The 18,444-nt window shown below is 41.8% G+C and overlaps 2 protein-coding genes across 2 annotated transcripts; both read left to right on the top strand.

Moving 5' to 3' along the window:
• Positions 1 to 5,602: 5,602 nt before the first annotated feature.
• Positions 5,603 to 6,562, top strand: LOC121745987 (probable alpha,alpha-trehalose-phosphate synthase [UDP-forming] 7). The gene has a single exon (XM_042139931.1). The coding sequence runs from the start codon at positions 5,603 to 5,605 to the stop codon at positions 6,560 to 6,562; it is 960 nt and encodes a 319-aa protein (XP_041995865.1).
• A 9,123-nt stretch (positions 6,563 to 15,685) lies between these two features.
• On the top strand, positions 15,686 to 16,954 carry LOC121744927 (AT-hook motif nuclear-localized protein 26-like). Its single transcript, XM_042138639.1, has one exon. The coding sequence runs from the start codon at positions 15,912 to 15,914 to the stop codon at positions 16,722 to 16,724; it is 813 nt and encodes a 270-aa protein (XP_041994573.1). The 5' UTR covers positions 15,686 to 15,911; the 3' UTR covers positions 16,725 to 16,954.
• Positions 16,955 to 18,444: the final 1,490 nt, after the last annotated feature.

An 18,444-nucleotide genomic window follows, 5' to 3' on the forward strand; every position in this document is an offset into this window, starting at 1 on the left:
ATCCCGGAACACGTCCCTGAGCCTTTTCAATGGCCGACGAATTTTGTGGAGGTAAGCTTTCTGACTTGGCTTCTTTTCCACATTTTTTGATGGCCATTCTGTTGAGTTTTTTCCTTGTTCATCTTCAGAGAGCCAAGCTCGTCTCCGTGGAGCTCTCCAAAGCATCCCACGACTACGAGGAGATGCAGAAGAAGTTGCATCTTGCTCGTAGTCTGGCCGAACAGGCTGAGGCCAAATTTGAGAGGGCCCGAGCTGCTAGGATCTCGGCTCAGGATGAAGCCCGGTCAGCCAAAAACCAGCTCATCATCCTGCAAGAGCAGACGAAGCACCGGGAGGCTCAGAAGGAGGCTGCCGCCGTGGCTGCCCAGGGGGAGGCTCTCCGTGTTTACACGGAGAAACTCTTTTTGAGCAGCCAGTTCTCGGCCTTTGTCGGTAGTCTGGTAAGGCTAATTACCGATAAGGGCGAGCAGGGGGCCGACGTCGTGCTACCTCTGTACAGCCGAGAGATAGCAGCTCGGCTTCAGAATCTGCCGCTCCTTGAGGAGCTCGCTTCATCCTCGGTCCTGCTTTCTGCAGACCGAGTCCGGAGTTGTCGAGCTGATCGGGACGAGAACCTGGAGGCTATCTTTGCCTCCGTGGGACCCGTTTCACCCGCTTCGACTTACAACGGAGAGGGTGAGGCCGAGCCGCTGGAGCTGGAGGCCGAAGTCGAGCGGGCCGGGCATCCGGAGAAGGAAGCCGATCAGGAGGCGGAGGCGAGGCCGGCAGGATGCGAGGCCGAGGCTGAGGTAGCTCAGGAGAAAGAAGCTGAACCAGACCGAGGATCCGGAGACGAAGCTGGCGGAGTATGATTTCGTCTCCCTTCTCTTAGTCTAGTTTCTTCCTTGTAAAATGGCCTTGAAGCCCTCCTAGTGTAAGAAATTTTCCTTGTGAATGAAAAATTCTCTACACTTGTCTTCGTATAGCTTTTCGTACTCGCCTTTATTCCTGTTGTATTTTACTATCTGCTCGGTACAGCTGCCGAACTAATATAGCTGCTTTGTACTCAAGGAGATGGAGATACTTCACTGGAAACGGCTGTACTCTTCGGCTTTAGACGAAGCTGAGAAAAGAGCTATAGCCGATCAGACGAAGAATGACGAGCTTCTGGCTCGTTTAGTGAAGCTGGAGGCCGATAATAAGGACTTAGAGTCCGATAAGAAGGATCTGGAGGCCGAGCTGAATACGACCATTGCTGAGAGGACTGCGTACGAGGATTACATCCGTGTGCGCGGGGGAGTGACCATATCAGATGTTCAGAGTCGAGTTGACGAACTGTGGGAGGAATATCATGTACTCCGGAGGAACAATGCGCTGGAGAGCTCGGCTTGCCAACAAGTTGTGAAATCATTACGGCGCTGGGCTTCTCGGTACGACATCAGGCATTTCCCGCCAACAGATGCTCGCACTCCAGATCAAGCCTCTGGTTCCCTTGTTCAAAATCCTACTCCAAGTCAACAACGAACTCCGGAACAGCCGGAAACGTCAAGACGAGAACGGGCTCAGGAGCAACCGGAATCGTCAAGACAGGGACGGACTGAAATTCGCCGAGGAGTTGTGACTATGAGCGAGCAAGATCAGCAGATGCTTATTGCAGAGACTCTTCATCGCCGAGGGGTTAGAGCTTCTGGGGCTCGCGGAAGAGGTGTTGGGTCGAGGATAGCGTCTCGTCGACCTGCTTATTCTTCATCTGCTCGGAACAACCGAACTCGGCTTCCAGAGGATTTTGCAGATAGGTGGCTTAACTTCAGCAACCCTGGACAGTAGAACAGTCCTTTGTAATAGCGTAACGCCATTTTGTAGGGTAGCTGAGTTGTATGCCGAACAAGATTTGAAAAATGAAATTTTGTTTTCGCTTCTAACACTGTATTTACAGCTTAGCGAAAAAATTTCATCGTACTTGTCCTCGGTCTTATGAAGTAAACTTCTTTGACCGGACTTGGTCCTTGGTCTTATGAAGTAAACTTCTTTGACCGGACTTGGTCCTTGGTCTGATGAAATAAACATCTTTGACCGGACTCGTCTTTGGTCTGATGAAATAAACATCTTTGACCGGACTCGTCTTTGGTCTGATGAAATAAACATCTTTGACCGGACTCGTCTTTGGTCTGATGAAATAAACATCTTTGACCGGACTCGTCTTTGGTCTGATGAAATAAACATCTTTGACCGGACTCGTCTTTGGTCTGATGAAATAAACATCTTTGACCGGACTCGTCTTTGGTCTGATGAAATAAACATCTTTGACCGGACTCGTCTTTGGTCTGATGAAATAAACATCTTTGACCGGACTTGGTTTGTGTTCTAATTTGGCGATTTTTGTCGCCGGGATCGAACTTTCCCTTGTCCTAATTCGGCGAGTTTTATCGCGTGGATCGGACTTTCCCAGTTAACCGAAGTGGTCTTATGCAGTAAACCTCTTTGACTAGACATGGTCGTCCTCGGTCTTATGAGGTAAACTTCTTTGACCGAACTTGGTCGTCCTAATTCGGCGAGGTTTATCGCGTGGATCGGACTTTCCCTTATTGCAGTTCGTTTCAGACGAAGTGCTTATTTCTTAAGCCGAATTGTGGTCTTGTATCTTCCTGAGAAGCTTGGACTCACAATCGTTGGCTTATTGCAGTTCGTTTCAGACGAAGTGCTTGTTAAGCTGAATTGTGGTCTTGTATCCTCCTTGGAAGCTTGGACTCACAGTCGTTGGCTTGTTGCAGTTCGTTTCAGACGGACTGCTTGTTAAGCTGAATTGTGGTCTTGTATCCTCTTTAGAAGCTTTGACTCACAATCGTTGGCTTATTGCAGTTCGTTTCAGACGAACTGCTTGTTTAAGCTGAATTGTGGTCGTGTATCCTCTTTAGAAGCTTTGACTCACAATCGTTGGCTCGTATATGTTCTAAGAAGGGGATCAGCCTTCGAAGAACAAGATACCTCAGTAACATTTGTAAGAGACGACACGCACATAGACAGACAAAACGCACAGATAAAACACACAAAGACAAACAAAGACCAAGCAAACCAAAGAAAGCACATTGACCGAACAGGACTCAAGACTGACTGACCGGACTGTCTCTTACAAATGGAACTTTTTGAGGTTGGAAACGTACCATGTTCGGGGTACTTGTGCTCCGGACACGTGAGTCAATTTGTAAGACCCTTTGCCGAGGACTTCTGACACCCGATATGGACCTTCCCATGTGGGTTCGAGTTCGCCCAGCTTTTCTGCTCGGCTTACTTCGTTGTTTCTCAAGACGAGATCTCCCACTTGAAATTGCAGCTTCTTCACCCTTTGGTTGTAATACCGGGCTACTTGCTCCTTGTACTTGGCTGCTTTTATGCAGGCCAATTCTCTTCTTTCTTCGGCAAGATCTAGTTCGGCTCTCAGTCCGTCACCATTCATTTCTGAGGAGAAATTGAGTTCGGGGACTGGGTATGCCGATCTAAACCGGAATCACGGCTTCAGTGCCGTACACCATCGAGTTCGGCTCCGGTGTGACTTCGGTCATTTCGCCTGCCTCTGACTCCGGCTGCTGTGATTGCCATGCTTGATGGTGCCGAACTGATTGCTCGGCACTTTTAAGCGCAATCTGCGAACACACTTGCTCTTTTTCGATCACCTCGGATGACCGCTATCCCTCCTTTGGTGGGGAAGGTGTTCGGCGAGGAAGCCTCTGATCGCTATGATCGGGCTTCTTTTTGTCTTCTCTAGATGAGCTGTCTAAAGACCGTTTTCGACGGTCTGCCTCATCGGCACGAGAAAACTTGTCCGCAATGTCCCACATCTCTTGAGCTGTTTGCGGACTGCATTCCACGAGCTTTCTGTAGAGAGCTCCGGGCAGGATTCTATTTTGGAATGCCGAAATGACAAGTAGATCGTTGAGATCATCTACTTGTAGGCATTCCTTGTGGAATCTCGTCATGAAGTCGCTGATCTTTTCGTCGCGACCTTGACGTATAGAAAGCAGCTGAGCCGAAGTGATCCGGGCTTCCGCTTTCTGAAAGAACCTCCTGTGGAAAGCATCCATTAGATCTCGGTAAGATTTAATGCTGCCTTGGGGGAGGCTATCGAACCACCTTCTTGCGTTCCCGATGAGCAGCTCGGGAAACAGCTTGCACATGTGGACCTCGTTGAGACCCTGGTTCGCCATGTTATATTGATAGCGTCCCAAGAAATCATGAGGATCCACGAGTCCGTCATAGGTTATCGACGGAGTTCGGTAGTTCTGTGGTAGGGGAGTTCGGGTAATATCGTCCGAGAACGGAGTCCTCAATGCTCCGTACATGGCGAACCCGACATTTCTTCGGTATGGAGGAGATGGAGTTCTCCTGTGATCCCGGTACCGAGGATTCTTTCTCCTGGAAGACATGACACTACTGCGGTAGTGACTGTCTCGTATGGAGGGAGAGGGAGAATCCGCCGTTTTCGTCTCCGGCTGCTTTTGGCTTTTTTGCAGGAAGGTTAAGAATTCCTCCTGCTTTTCAGCCAAAAACAGCTTGACAGCCTCGTTCAAATCGGGCTGCTGGGAAGACTCGGTGTGACGGCTTTTGGAGCGGCTAGTTCCTTCACCGTGAGAACAGGAGGTAGTCTCCCGAGGCTGTTTCCCAGAGCTGCGGGCTGGACTAGCTTCCTCCTGGTTATCGCGAACGGTGTTACGGGTGTTACGTGATCTGGTACGCATTTTTGGGGTGGAAAAGGGTCAAAAATTCGCTTTATCACAAATTTGGTTCTCTGTTTCCCACAGACGGCGCCAGTGATGAATCGGCGAATTTCTGATGTTAGTAAATGCTGGTAGAGAATAAAGATCACGACACAATGAATTACGTGGTTCGATTTACTGAAGTAAATCTACGTCCACGGGAAGAAGGGAGGGCAAGATTGTATTGCTTGATTTGTTTTTACAGCTTACAACACAGACTTGCTATATGATATTTTATCTCTAGAGAGCTTAACCTTTTTCTATCTGATCTAAGTTCTATTTATACATTGAACTAAGATCGTGGCTTGCATCACCACTAATGATGGTTGTGGATGTCGTGGAGGTCATGGAGGTCCTGCATGTAGCGTAGGTCATGGCCTACGATCGTGGCCTGAGTTGACACCACGTGGTAGTGGGTGTGTTGGAAGTTGTGGAAATCCTGCATGGGTCCACTAACTCCTTGTTCGGTCGAATACTGAGACCGAACTGCTTTGGTTGCCGATCTGAGAGTAGAGCTTGATGCCGACCTGAGAGCAGAGCTTGATTGGTTGGCTTTTACCGAGCTGTAGGCTGAGGCCGAACTCTTACTGAGACCGAACTGCTTTGGTTGCCGATCTGAGAGTAGAGCTTGATGCCGACCTGAGAGCAGAGTTTGATTGGTTGGCTTTTACCGAGCTGTAGGCTGGGGCCGAACTCTTTGGTTGTGCCGAACTGAACTCTTTAGTCATGCCGGACTGATACTCTTTAGTCATGCCGAACTGATACTCTTTCTTGGGCTTTAGGCTGATGGGCCGTCATTGCTGTTGGGCTTGTTTAGTACGCACCCCATCACTATAGTTTTTATCCATCAGTCTTTATCAATCAGTGAAAGGATGGCTTACTACAGTATTGCTGAATGTGCTGTGGTGACAGCAGTGCGGGATGGGATGAATCTGACTCCTTATGAATACATAGTCTGCAGAGAAGGAGTATCAGGTGCAAAACCAGGTTCAGACTTGAGTGGACCTAAGAAGAGCATGTTGGTGGTCTCTGAATTCATCGGCTGTTCCCCTTCCCTAAGTGGTGCTATTCGTGTAAATCCTTGGAGTGTTGAATCAACAGCAGAGGCAATGTACGAGGCTATATCATTGGCCGAGAGAGAGAAGGAGTTACAACATGAGAAGCATTACCGATATGTGAGCTCTCATGATGTAGCATTTTGGGCTAGAAGCTTCTTACAGGATATGGAGAGAACTTGTGTTGACCATTTCAGAAAAAGATGCTGGGGTATTGGTCTTGGCTTCGGGTTCAGAGTGGTGGCACTAGATCCAAATTTTAGAAAGCTTTCAATGGATGAGATTACGTCAGCTTACTGCAGGGCTAAAAGGAGGGCTATATTGTTGGATTACGATGGCACACTTATGTCTCAAAATTCAATTATTAAGACTCCAAGTGCTCAAGTTCTATCTCTCATAAACACACGGTCTGTTGATCCCAAAACTCTAGTTTTTATGGTCAGTGGAAAAGGAAAGGACAGCTTAAGCAAGTGGTTTCTTCCCTTCAAATCTCTTGGACTTTCTGCTGAGCATGGCTACTTCTTAAGGTGGCCACAAGTTGCAGAATGGGAAACATATGGCCAAGGTTCTGAATTTGGCTGGATGCATATTGCAGAACCTGTTATGAACTCATATACTGAGGCTATTGATCGTTCTGGATCGACTCGTACGAGACAGGGGCATGAAACTCTTTGCTTTGGTGCGATGAAACGAGTTCGTATATTTGACCCGGGAGATTTTGAGAGTACTTCCACCTTGGACGAGGCACATATGTTCTTATTTTATTACCCACCTTGAGGGCAAGGTGGTTTTCAACGGCGGGAGAGTTGATAGGGTCCTCGATTTTCAGTTAATCTCGCTGAAAATCATCTCCAATATCTTTTATTTTATTTGATTTAGTATCTCTTATTTTAGTTAGTTATATTCCATATCTTTTGTAATCTTTTATTATCTTTCTTGATTAGCAAGATATGTTTAGGGTTTAGAGTTCTATAAATTATAGAATTCTCTAGTATTTTGATTCATTGAGAAATAAAGTTAATTACTTGTTCTCATTCTCGGTTCTGGCAGAAATCGCCCCCTAACACCTCAACTAGGGTTTATCTTGTTCTTCGTTTCCCTACATATCGTTAGTGCTCTAGTCCGATAGATCAAGGGTCTATGAGGCTACCACTTCAATTCCACTCTCATATCGCAGTCATCCATCGTCCTGTCAACAATAAAGATTCCCACAGTGACAAGAATTCTAATGGTTATGTATATGGCCGATTCTATTTTCCACGCCAGAGTAATTTCCACAAATATCATACGCTTCAAATAAAGGTAGTATGCCTATTTATCTCCCATGTGCATTTTGTTTGGGCTGAAAAAAAGCTGAATAATTGGGTTACATGAAGCAATGTGCTAGCTGTAATTAGATTATGATCTTTTTAATTTTTTTGTTAGTTATTGCATCTGCCTGAAGTTGGTGAAGTTTTAAAATAATTCATTTTAGAGAAGTAGTTGGATTGCACGTGAAACTGACAACTTTGTTGAGTACTACTCCCTTCCTCATTTCATAATGTTGAGTACTACTCCCTTCCTCATTTCATAATAATGGATTCTTTTTGCAATTTTGGTAAATTTTATAGTAATGGAGTCAAATCTTTTTTTTTTGTAAAAAATTAACATATTTCTTCTCACTTACTTTATTCTTCTTTTACTTAACTCACTTAACACAATTTTCTTAAATCTCATGCTGAAAAAAACGCCCACATTACCGCATAACAGAGGGAGTACTATTTGTTTAGTTTTGTTTGTAATTTAATCTATACTTTCCTTTGTTTCATTAGTACTGGAGTATTTGTTTTGAGGATAAAAATTAAAAATATATATATATTGGAAAAGTTAAATAAAATAATGATAAAGTAGAGAGAAAGTGGAGTAGGAAAATTGTGCGAAAATAAAATAAGAGAAATAAAATAAAAGAGTTGAAGTGTGTGGTATTTTGCCATAAAATTAAATGATCCAACTATAATGGAACAACACAACAGGAATAGGTATAATGCTAATAGAATAGAGGGAGTACACAATATACTTTCCAGTAGAAAAAAAATGGACAATTTTGGAACGATGCGAGTTTGCGTATTCCCTCTGTCCATCATTTAAAGAACCATTTTTTTTATTTTGTGTTGTTACGATTATAAAACCATTTACTTTATTCCACTTTTAGTATGCGGACCCCATATTTCACTCACTTTTTACACTCATAATCTATTGTTGTACTAAAATATGTCTCACATTCTACTCACTTTCAACCTATACTTTTCTCCATGAAGTCAAATAATTTTTAAAAAATTTTGTTGAGTCAAAATGACTCTTTAAATGGTGAATAGGGTAGTAATTGGTAAACAAGACATATAGATAGAAAAAGTTAATGCATAATTGTTAGTGTAGAATGAGACATAATCTATTTCTTAACATTTCTTAAAACTTGTACTGAAAAGATATGAGACTCATATTGACAGATGGAGTGAAGGCTGGGGCTCTCCCTCCATGCACCTGGCCCCACTCACCCAATCAGATCTCGTCGTGAAGCCCACTCGTCTTCTTGAGTGTCGGCATCATTTGTAATTTTCAATTTTTGTAATAAAAATTATTGACAGTTATATTTAATACTCCCTCCGTCCCGGACTACTTGCACTTATATCCTTTCTGGGCGTCCCAAGTTATTTGCACTCTTTCCATTTTTAGTAAAAATTATCACCTACAGCCGCAATTGTTGACTTTGCTATACACTCATTCCTTAATCTCCGTGCCGAAAAAGAAATGTGCGAGTAGTCCGGGACGGAGGGAGTATAAAATTCTTTTAAAATATAAAATATATCTGTTACTTAATATATTATTCTCAATTTTCTTTATCCCGAATACCTCTTAAACTCATCTATAAAGATCTCATTCAGTACATTTTTTTTGCACAAAAATAAGAGTCTGCTCGAAAAGACGTCAAAAAGCCTTTGGAGTTTTACATGCATGTTTCACTATTGTCAAAGTTTATGGTCATCCTTGGATCTGGGAGGTGCTAGTCAACATCATGTTTGTCTATATTATCATGTACTCCTTCCGTCCCAACTAAGTTGAATTAAAACTTTTAGGCACGAAACTTAAGAAATTATGCTGAAAGTAGGAGTGAAGAATAAAGTATGAAAGATAAAGAGAGAGTTAAGTAGGCAATGGAATAAATTAAAAGTGATTGGACATTTTGTTTTTTTGAAAAAAAGTAAATGACTCAACTTAGTTAAGACAGAGAAAGTATACAACATAATCGTTGAAGCTGAAGACCTAACGACAAATTGGTTCGCCCCTATCTCTTCTTGCACCCTTCTTTTCTACAGATCTAGATGATGACCAACACGGGTTGAGAAATAGTATCGAGATTGAGAAAGAGAGAAGCTGCAACGTGAAATATGCTTTCAAAATATTGAGGTGGGGATGTTTTCTTCAAATGGCAGCGTGAGGATTTGGAAATAAGGTTGGGAGATTTAAAATTTGTGATTTTTAAAATTTTTAATTCAAGTAGAACTTCATTTGAAAGTATATTATGTGTGGTGTGAAATTCTATAGTATTTTGCTACTGGTTATGTGGCGGTATTGAATAAGGTTACTGTTATGATTTTTAAAATTTTCAAATTATAATACATAATGAGAATTATATAAATGATTATTGAATATTATGATTTAAATTTATTGTTATATTTAAGTAATTTTTTTAAAATAAAATTGTTTATTAAGTAGTTACTTAACATCTGAACTTATATGTAGATTATTGGCATCTAAGTTATCATGCATTATAATATTATAATAATATATATTTAATTATATATGCTACAGTATTCTGTCTCGACAAATAGTTTGACCGGTCGGGTCAGTTGAATCAATAGTTGTTTCCATTTGCTTACCTATCCCCTTTTTAAAACATTAATTGGAACTAACAGCTTGGTTAGCCAACTCATTTTGATGATTCATCTAATGAGATTGACACAATCTCATTGATTGATATATTTTTTTACATTTATATATCTTTTATTATACTAAATAATTATAAAAGTTTTATCAAAATTTATAATTATTCATCCTCTATTTATAGAGACCACATTTGCTATAGTTTTGCATACAAAAATACTTCATCTTTTTTACTTATATAATTAATGCTTCTTCTTTGATAGTACAATTTTTCTATTTGGAATCTCCATTGTTGTTCACTATGGATAATGGCACGAATAATATATTTTCCAATTCTCAAAATTTCTACAGACAATAATAATATTTCATGTAATAATATTATTAGAAAAATAATATAAAACTATAGATAAAATTATTTTGTTGGGTGGTCACTGATAAATCATCAAAAGATATATGAATGAGTTGGATGAATATTACTCCTAATATTATGGAGAAAATAAAAATTATAAAAATTAATTAAATATTGAACTAATATTGGGGAGAAGATAAAAATTAATTAAATATTGAAAAAGTTTTGATGAGTCGGAGTAGGTGGTTGCTGAAACATGGTCTTAGGAACTGTGCAAGAAGTGAAGGGTTAGTATTGAACTCGCTTTTGGGAATCTTTTGGTTAATTGGTTTTCGACCCGTCAAAGATTTAAATAGGAAGAATGAAGCCTGGGCTAGTTTCAAATAAAGCTTTGGGCTAGTTGTGGGATAGTTTTACTAAGTTGTTGTTTAAGGACATCCGCAACGCTGTCTCTTATCCGTCTAATCTCTTCACTATTCATGGGCCCCACTGTACTTTTCATCTCATCTCTTAACTAAGAGACAACACCTGCAACCCTTCATCTCTTAACCATCTCTTAACCATCTCATCCCTTAACTATTCATTCAAATTTCATTTTTTTATTTTTATTTCCAACAAATTCAATTAATAAAAACACACTTCATTAAATAAAATAAAATTACAAATTAAAATTCAAAAAAATAAAAAAACACATAATTAAAATCCGAAAAAAATAAAAATTACATAATTTAAAATAAAATTTTATAGAAATTGAGTAGAACTACTCCGCCGGTGAATTATCCCCCGAATGCGGTGGCGGTGCACTCAAGCTACCTGGAGGCGGAATACCAATTTGTCTTGCCATATACTCAATTCCGGCAAGATGGGCTTGATATTGGGGAGGCGTCATGCGGGAAGTGTCAGTCATCGTGGCGGTCAAGTACATGGACAATAGGGTGTTCGATCCCGAGACCGAGCCCGCCTGGCTTGATTCGCCTCGGCCCCTCCTCCCTCTAGCCGCCTTCGACGCCTTGGTCCCTTGCGGCCGACGGCGCCCACGGGAGGACCCCCTGCATCGGTGGCCGTGCCCTCAACCTCCTGTGAGGCAAATTCTTGGGATTATTTATTTAATTCTCAGACAATTAATTAATTTATGAAATTACACTTTTTTCAAAATAATTAATTAAATTTAATTTAATAGATATAGACTAAATTAATTAAATCAATTTGGGATAACCTTAGGACAATGTACGCGGAAGTAAGTTTGGGAACATGAACGGACAGCCGGCATCGCCCGCGAAGCCTAAGGCGGCCACTTATAGTCCAAAATAAAGTACTAGCTCATGCGTCTCTCGTTAAGTATTTTACACGAACTAATAAATATAGCTTATCTGAAAAAAGGATCTTCTTCACGAGCTAGTTGAGTTTGAAGGTTTGAACGAGTTAAGGATTTGATATGCGAACGAGGTGGGATTACCTAAAAATATGATATGGGCTAAGTACCAAAACATGCTTTATGATTTACAAAATGTGAAAACAAATGTTGCAAATGTTTGGCTTGCCATGTTTTATTTTAGAGTGAACTACGAAAATGGTCCCTGGACTATGCGTTTCGAATGCAAACGGTCTCTGAATTTTAAAAATACCATGGCTAGTCCCTGGATTAATGTATAATCACATTCATGGTGCTTTTCACTATTCATCACAATTTTGCAAAAAAAATGCCCCCAAGGCATGGAGACATTTTTAGACTTTCATATCTAGGTACTGAATATGATATTTTCCATATCTCTCTCTAGTATTGGACATGATATTTTTTTATAGTTTGAGTGCCTGAATGGTATTTTTTGTTGTCAATTACTCCATCTCTGTAAAAAGAGGGTAACTTCTTAAATAGAGTTTGTCTGCATGAATTACTACCTAGCTCTGCCGAGAGATTTGGAGTTCATGGACCTAACGAAGTCGATGTCGATTTTGGCCATTTGTAGAGGTTGACGTAACTGGCTTTCACCGGGACGAAGATGTCGTCCGCGCAGCTCGATGTGCAGGCAGAGGCATGAGAATCGAGATGATGAAAATGACTTTGGTTTAGCAAATGAGGTGTTAAGAGCATCCACAATGGTTTTCGCCCAGCCATAGCCAAGTCATAGTCTAGCCACAAACTCCTCCTGCCACATCATCAGCACTAAAAATCCTCCTACCACATCATCAAAACAAGCAAATAGCCCAGCCATAGCCCAGCCACATCACTCAAAATTATATAAAACAAATAATGAACAATCACACAAAATACGGAATTAAATTTACGCCACAGATACGGGAAAATGCAACAATTTTATTTAAATTTTAAAAAAATTACATTTTAAAAAATACATAAATAAAAAAACTAACTCCGAGTAGTCCTCCGCGCCCATAACTCTTCAATTAAATCCTTTTGGAGTCGAATATGAGCTTCCGTTTGGCGCATGTCGGCATGTGCTTGGAGGAGGCCGGCTTCATCGTGAGGTACCCCACTCCGTGCGTTGGGGACGGCCACGCCGTGGCTTGGACCGGCTTCATTATCGTCGTTGGCCCAATCCGTTAGTTGTACACCTTCATCTTCGACAATCATGTTGTGCATGATAATACAAGCGTACATTATATCAGCAATGCAGTCGACATGCCACAAACGCGTTGGATCCCTAACCGCCGCCCATCGAGACTGGAGCACACCAAATGCGCGCTCCACGTCCTTGCGCGCCGACTCCTGTCCTGCTGCAAAGTAGGCCTTTCTCTCATCTGATGCGCATCGGATCGTCTTCACAAACACGGGCCACCTAGGGTATATCCCATCGGCCAAGTAGTAGCCCATATCATGCCGGTTGCCGTTGGCGACAAAACTGATGGCCGGCCCGACGCCCTGGCACTGCTCGTTGAAAAGGGGAGACGAGTTGAGGACGTTGAGGTCGTTGTTCGACCCGGCTATCCCAAAATACGCATGCCAAATCCACAGCCGGTAATCAGCTACGACCTCGAGGATCATCGTGGGATTCTTTCCCTTATAGCCGGTCGTGTAGAACCCCTTCCAGGAAGTGGGACAGTTCTTCCACTCCCAATGCATACAATCTATGCTGCCTAACATTCCCGGGAACCCATGCTTCTCCCAGTGCATCTGCATCAGATCCTGACAGTCTTGGGGGGTAGGGCTTCGAAGGTACTGATCACTAAATATTTCAATCACTCCCTCACAGAAATACTTCATACATTCCAGGGAAGTCGTCTCACCGATGTGGAGGTACTCGTCCCACATGTCTGCCGCGCCTCCGTAGGCCAACTGCCGGATTGCCGCAGTGCACTTTTGAATAGGTGTGTGGCCGGGTTTGCCAGCCGCATCGTGCCTGAAGCGGAAATACATATATCGCTGCTCCAAGGCGTTAACAATACGCATAAACAGGGCTCTGCTCATCCTAAAACGTCGCCTGAAAAGGTTGGCGTTGAACCACGGCTCCTCTGCGAAGTAGTCTTCGTATAGGCGCTGATGTGCAGCTACGTGATCACGATCAATCGCTTGTCGGCGATGGACAACTGGCCGAGGTCGAGGTACCGCCGGCTGCAAGGCTCTTTGCATCCATTGGTCTATCCCGCGGTTGGTATAAGCCTCAAATGCTTTGGCCATTCAACGTTCGTACTCCTCAGCGTCCCCCCCCCACTACCTCCACTACTACCACCCGCGTTACTCATTTCTCGGTGTTGATCTTGTACAGAAATTAAGATAGAGAAAGTACTCGTTAATACAAGTGGTACGAATGAAAATGAAGTGCAAATCGTGTATATATAGTGTTTCGAAAATTTTAAAAAAAAATCGCTGGGCTATGCGTTGGGTGATCCGGGCGCTGCAATGGCGCCGAGCGGATCGCCCAGCGCATAGCCCCAGCGGATTTTGACCGCCTAGCGCTAGGCGAAATTCATTTCTGAAAAACCGCTCGGCGGTTTTCGGCTCCTGCAATGGTTCGCCTAGCGACCGCCTAGCGCCGGCGCTCGGCTAGACGGTGCGTTAGGCGCGATTGTGGATGCTCTAAAAAAAGAGATAAGAAGAGAGATCGACAATATAGTTGAAAAATGCTTAATCAATTAGAAAGACTAAAATGTCCTCGAGTAACATAATAGTGAAAAGAGAAAGTAAAAAAGCATAAAAAGACTTGAAATAGTGAAAAAAATGCCTTAAAGGTGATTATACCAATATATAGATCCTTATGATGATATTTTTGAACTTGGGTACTTGTGGAGTTCGAACTATCATACATAGATCCTTAGTTTGTAATTCACTCTAGTATTTATCATGTTAGAGTGAGTTATCATTTGAGTATAGTTCTATAGTGAAACTACTTAAAAAATATGGCGGGGTTAACCTAAAAGTTATGTTCTTATAGTGAAAATTTTGTCTTATTCAAGATGTTTACATTTCTTTTTTATTTTATCATATGCAAGATATCCACTTTCTATATTTGGAATTAAATCTCTCTTTCCTTCTTCCTCAGTAAAATATTCAATTATTTTTTTCACTCTATTTTATCATAAACAACTATCCATCCTAAAACTCCGTGTCACTCAAGAATGTGGACGTATGGAATAGCTAAAAACATGACACTCAGGTTTACAAAATTACTACATTTACACTGAAAAGAAATACTCCCTTCATCCGCCATTAGGGGTCTCATTTCTTGCAGCACAGGTTTTAAGAAATGTTAAGAAAGGTGGGTAGAAAAAAGTTAGTGGAATAGATGTTCCACTTATATATATATATATCAATTTTAAATGAAATGTGAATGAAATGAGTTAGTGGAATGTGAGATCCTATTAGCATTTATGGTAAAAGTGAACCGAGACTCCTATTCGTGGATGCACTAAAATGGAAAAACATGACTCATATTCGCGGACGGAGGGAGTACATTCCCAAAAAAATATATTACTAGTAATTTAGTAGTAGTATGTGTACTGCACTTATCCATCGAGGTTTTTTCAATAGTAGTATGTGTTTTTATTTGAGTTCATTCAGACAATTAAAGTGTTGTTAGTTCAGTTAATTAGGCAGTTAAAGTTTTGTTAGTTCTGACTATCAATTAGCTGTCCGAATTTAGCTTTATCTTTAACATTGCCAGCTTGTGAATGTGATTAAACTGCATCATATTCTTGTAATGCTTATAATAAAACTAGAAGTATGGTCTTATATACTACTAATATGCAGTCCAAAATTGAGAACCAATTTACTACTTTGTCCTAGCGGCAAAGGTTTTGCCTTTTCTGTAGTTCCCATATCCAATATCCATATCCATATCCATATCCATATCCATATCCAATATCCATATCTAACTAAATACTCCGTATATTGTGAAAGTAAAACATCAAAGCACTCAAAGGTTTGTAATTATCTGTCACCATATTATTGGAAACCTTAACCAATCACACTCAAAGTTTGAAGCAATACATAGACAAAGGAAAAGGTCACTTTCCTTTTTTTCCAGTTAGTTGATTTAAGGACAGCCGAAGTTGATTTATTATTTTAACTCACAAATTAATGACACAATTAAATTGAGTTGTGTGTGCGCCTGTGTGAAAGAGAAAACAAAGGAGATAGCTAGAGAGAGTGATGAATTAGTGTTGTTTTCCAAAATAAAACCCTAATTCAAAGTCTTTGAGATCCAAGAGGGACAAAACCCCAGCTCATATATCCTCCTCAGATCAGACACACACCACAGATCTCATCTGAACGCCGCCGTCTATGCTTCCACAAACTCTATAGAGTCAAACCGTAGCTCAATTATTTCATCAACCCTAGAAAAAAAAGGAAACCCCCACAAATTTAGCTACTCAAAAATTCAAGATTCAGCAAGAAAAAGAATGGATCACTTCAACACTAGAGACCACTTCAACCTGCAGCACCAATTCCACCCCAACTCCGAAGACGAGCACGGCGGCGACTCGCCGGGCCTAAACATGGCCCTGAACAGAGACGGAGCCGGCAACAACGCCGACTCCGCCGCCAACAAGGACGGCGGCAGCGCCTCCACGGGCGAGGGCGACATGTCGGGCGGCAGCAACCGGCGCCCCCGCGGCCGCCCCGCCGGGTCGAAGAACAAGGCGAAGCCGCCGATCATCATCTCCCGCGACAGCGCCAACGCCCTCCGGACCCACGTCATGGAGGTCGCCGACGGGAGCGACATCATGGACGCCGTCGCCAGCTTCGCCCGCACCCGCCAGCGCGGCGTCTGCATCATGAGCGGCACCGGCAGCGTCACCAACGTCACCCTCCGGCAGCCCGGCTCCCCCGGGGGCGCCGTCGTCACGCTGCACGGCCGCTTCGAGATCCTCTCCCTGGCCGGCTCCTTCCTGCCCCCGCCCGCCCCGCCCGCTGCCACTGGACTCACCGTCTACCTGGCGGGCGGGCAGGGCCAGGTGGTCGGGGGCAGCGTGGCCGGGCAGCTCCTGGCGTCCGGGCCGGTCATCATCATGACGGCGTCGTTTAGCAACGCGGCGTATGAGAGATTACCGCTTGAGAATGAGGAGAATAATGGGATGCAAGGGCAGGGGAATTCGCCGCCGCAGATCATGGCGGACCCGTCGTTGTTTCAGGGGATGCCGCCACCGAATCTGCTCAACACGTTGCAGATGCCCAATGAGGAGTTTTGGTCCACCGGAAGGCCGCCGTTCTAGGTTTTCAGGTAGCTTTTTTCCTTGAGAATTTGATTACATCTTTTTGTTTATGCCCCAACTGTCAATGCAGTAAACGGTAGGGGACTGGTCAAATAGTGTGTGCTCATGGACAGGGATTGAACCCCTGACCTAATCGTTTTTAACGAGCACACTCAATTTATTCCTTTTCACTGTTACCAGTCTTTCTTTTGATTAGGGTTTTTATTTTTCCTGATGATGATTTTAGTATGATTTGTGCTATTAGCGATATTGACACATTGGGGGTGTTCGGTTTACATGATTATATCTTATGATTAAATTTGTATTATGTATGGTTCACGAGATTGCATCTCATGACTTGATTCTAGATTATAGTATATTGCTACTATTTTATCAAGGAATCCGAACACTACCATTATGTGGGGAATACATCTCAAACCAAATTGTGAGTTTGTAACAAGATCTAAGAAATTAGAATATGGAAATTGGTAAATGGGATCCAATATTTCATTTGTGTTTAATGTTAAAGAAATGTGTGTTGAGCTGAGCAAGCAAATTCGAACAGAAAGGTCAGAGTTGTGATTTGTATTTTGTAGAGGTGGAGCATATAATGGATCTAACGAGGGTTAAATTAAAAAGGGTCTCGAGATTCTCCAGTTTAGACCTAATCATAATGTCACTTACCGCAAATCTGGTTAGTTAAATAATCATAGTAATCCGTGAGCTTACTGTGTCCTGAAGTAACACATGCTTACAAAGACGAAAGCTTCATTAAAGCAATTGAATCTTTCAAAATATTTCATGAGATGAGAATTGAATTCACACGAAAATTGAACTCACTTATATTATTATAAGAGATTGAATTCCAACTAACAAAAACTCATTTTTTAAAATCTAGTGACGAAAATAAATATCTCTCTTAATAAGGGATGGCAGATGTACTATATATGGTTAGATTTTAAGATGGTCTAAAATTTTGAAAATCAAATCAAATTTTAAATTTGAGTTTGGTTCAAATCAGATATTCAATTTTTCGGGTATTTTGCACACCCTAGATCGAGAGTATTCAAGATGGGGTGATTGAGTGCACGTGTGCAGTTATGAGGAGAAGCTCTTTTTCAAGGCAAAATTACAAAAACCATATGACAGCAGAGACAATGTGAGCGTCATTTGCGGATTTCTTCAAATCTAAGTGTTTTTGTAAATGAAGAATTAAATGAGGAGACCATAGTCTGATCAGATTCTTTGAACTCGAACAATAAAAACTTAAAATATTTGCACTTACTTGCTTCCTCAACGTGCCATACCCCACATGTGTAGGTACCATTTTCAAAGCTTATCCATACTCTGAATTAACAGTTCCAAGATTTGGATTCTAAGACCATCCATTACGCTGTTTCTATACCGTCCCTTAATTACTATTTGACCACTATTTGAGGGCTCCACTGTCCTTTTTTCCTCCATCCCTTAACTAAGGGACGGAACCTGCAACGCTCCGTTCCTTAACCGTCCCTTATTCCATCCCTTAATTACTATTCATTCAATTTTATTTTTTATTTTTTTTACAACCCAATTAAATTTAAACAAACACAATTCATTAAAATTAAAACAACATTACAACTTAAACTTAAAAAAAAAGAAAAAAAGACATAATTAAAATTCTAAAAAAATAAAAAATGACATAATTTAATCTTCTCCGCCAAAGTTTTCCCAAATGTGCTCAATTAGATCCTCTTGGAGT

Source organism: Salvia splendens, chromosome 8 (genome assembly GCF_004379255.2).
Source record: "Salvia splendens isolate huo1 chromosome 8, SspV2, whole genome shotgun sequence".
Taxonomy (NCBI): domain Eukaryota; kingdom Viridiplantae; phylum Streptophyta; class Magnoliopsida; order Lamiales; family Lamiaceae; genus Salvia; species Salvia splendens.

Bases quoted from the DNA above. Each gene is read 5' to 3' on its own strand.
- LOC121745987 (XM_042139931.1), top strand. From the start codon at position 5,603: ATGGCTTACTACAGTATTGCTGAATGTGCTGTGGTGACAGCAGTGCGG.
- LOC121744927 (XM_042138639.1), top strand. From the start codon at position 15,912: ATGGATCACTTCAACACTAGAGACCACTTCAACCTGCAGCACCAATTC.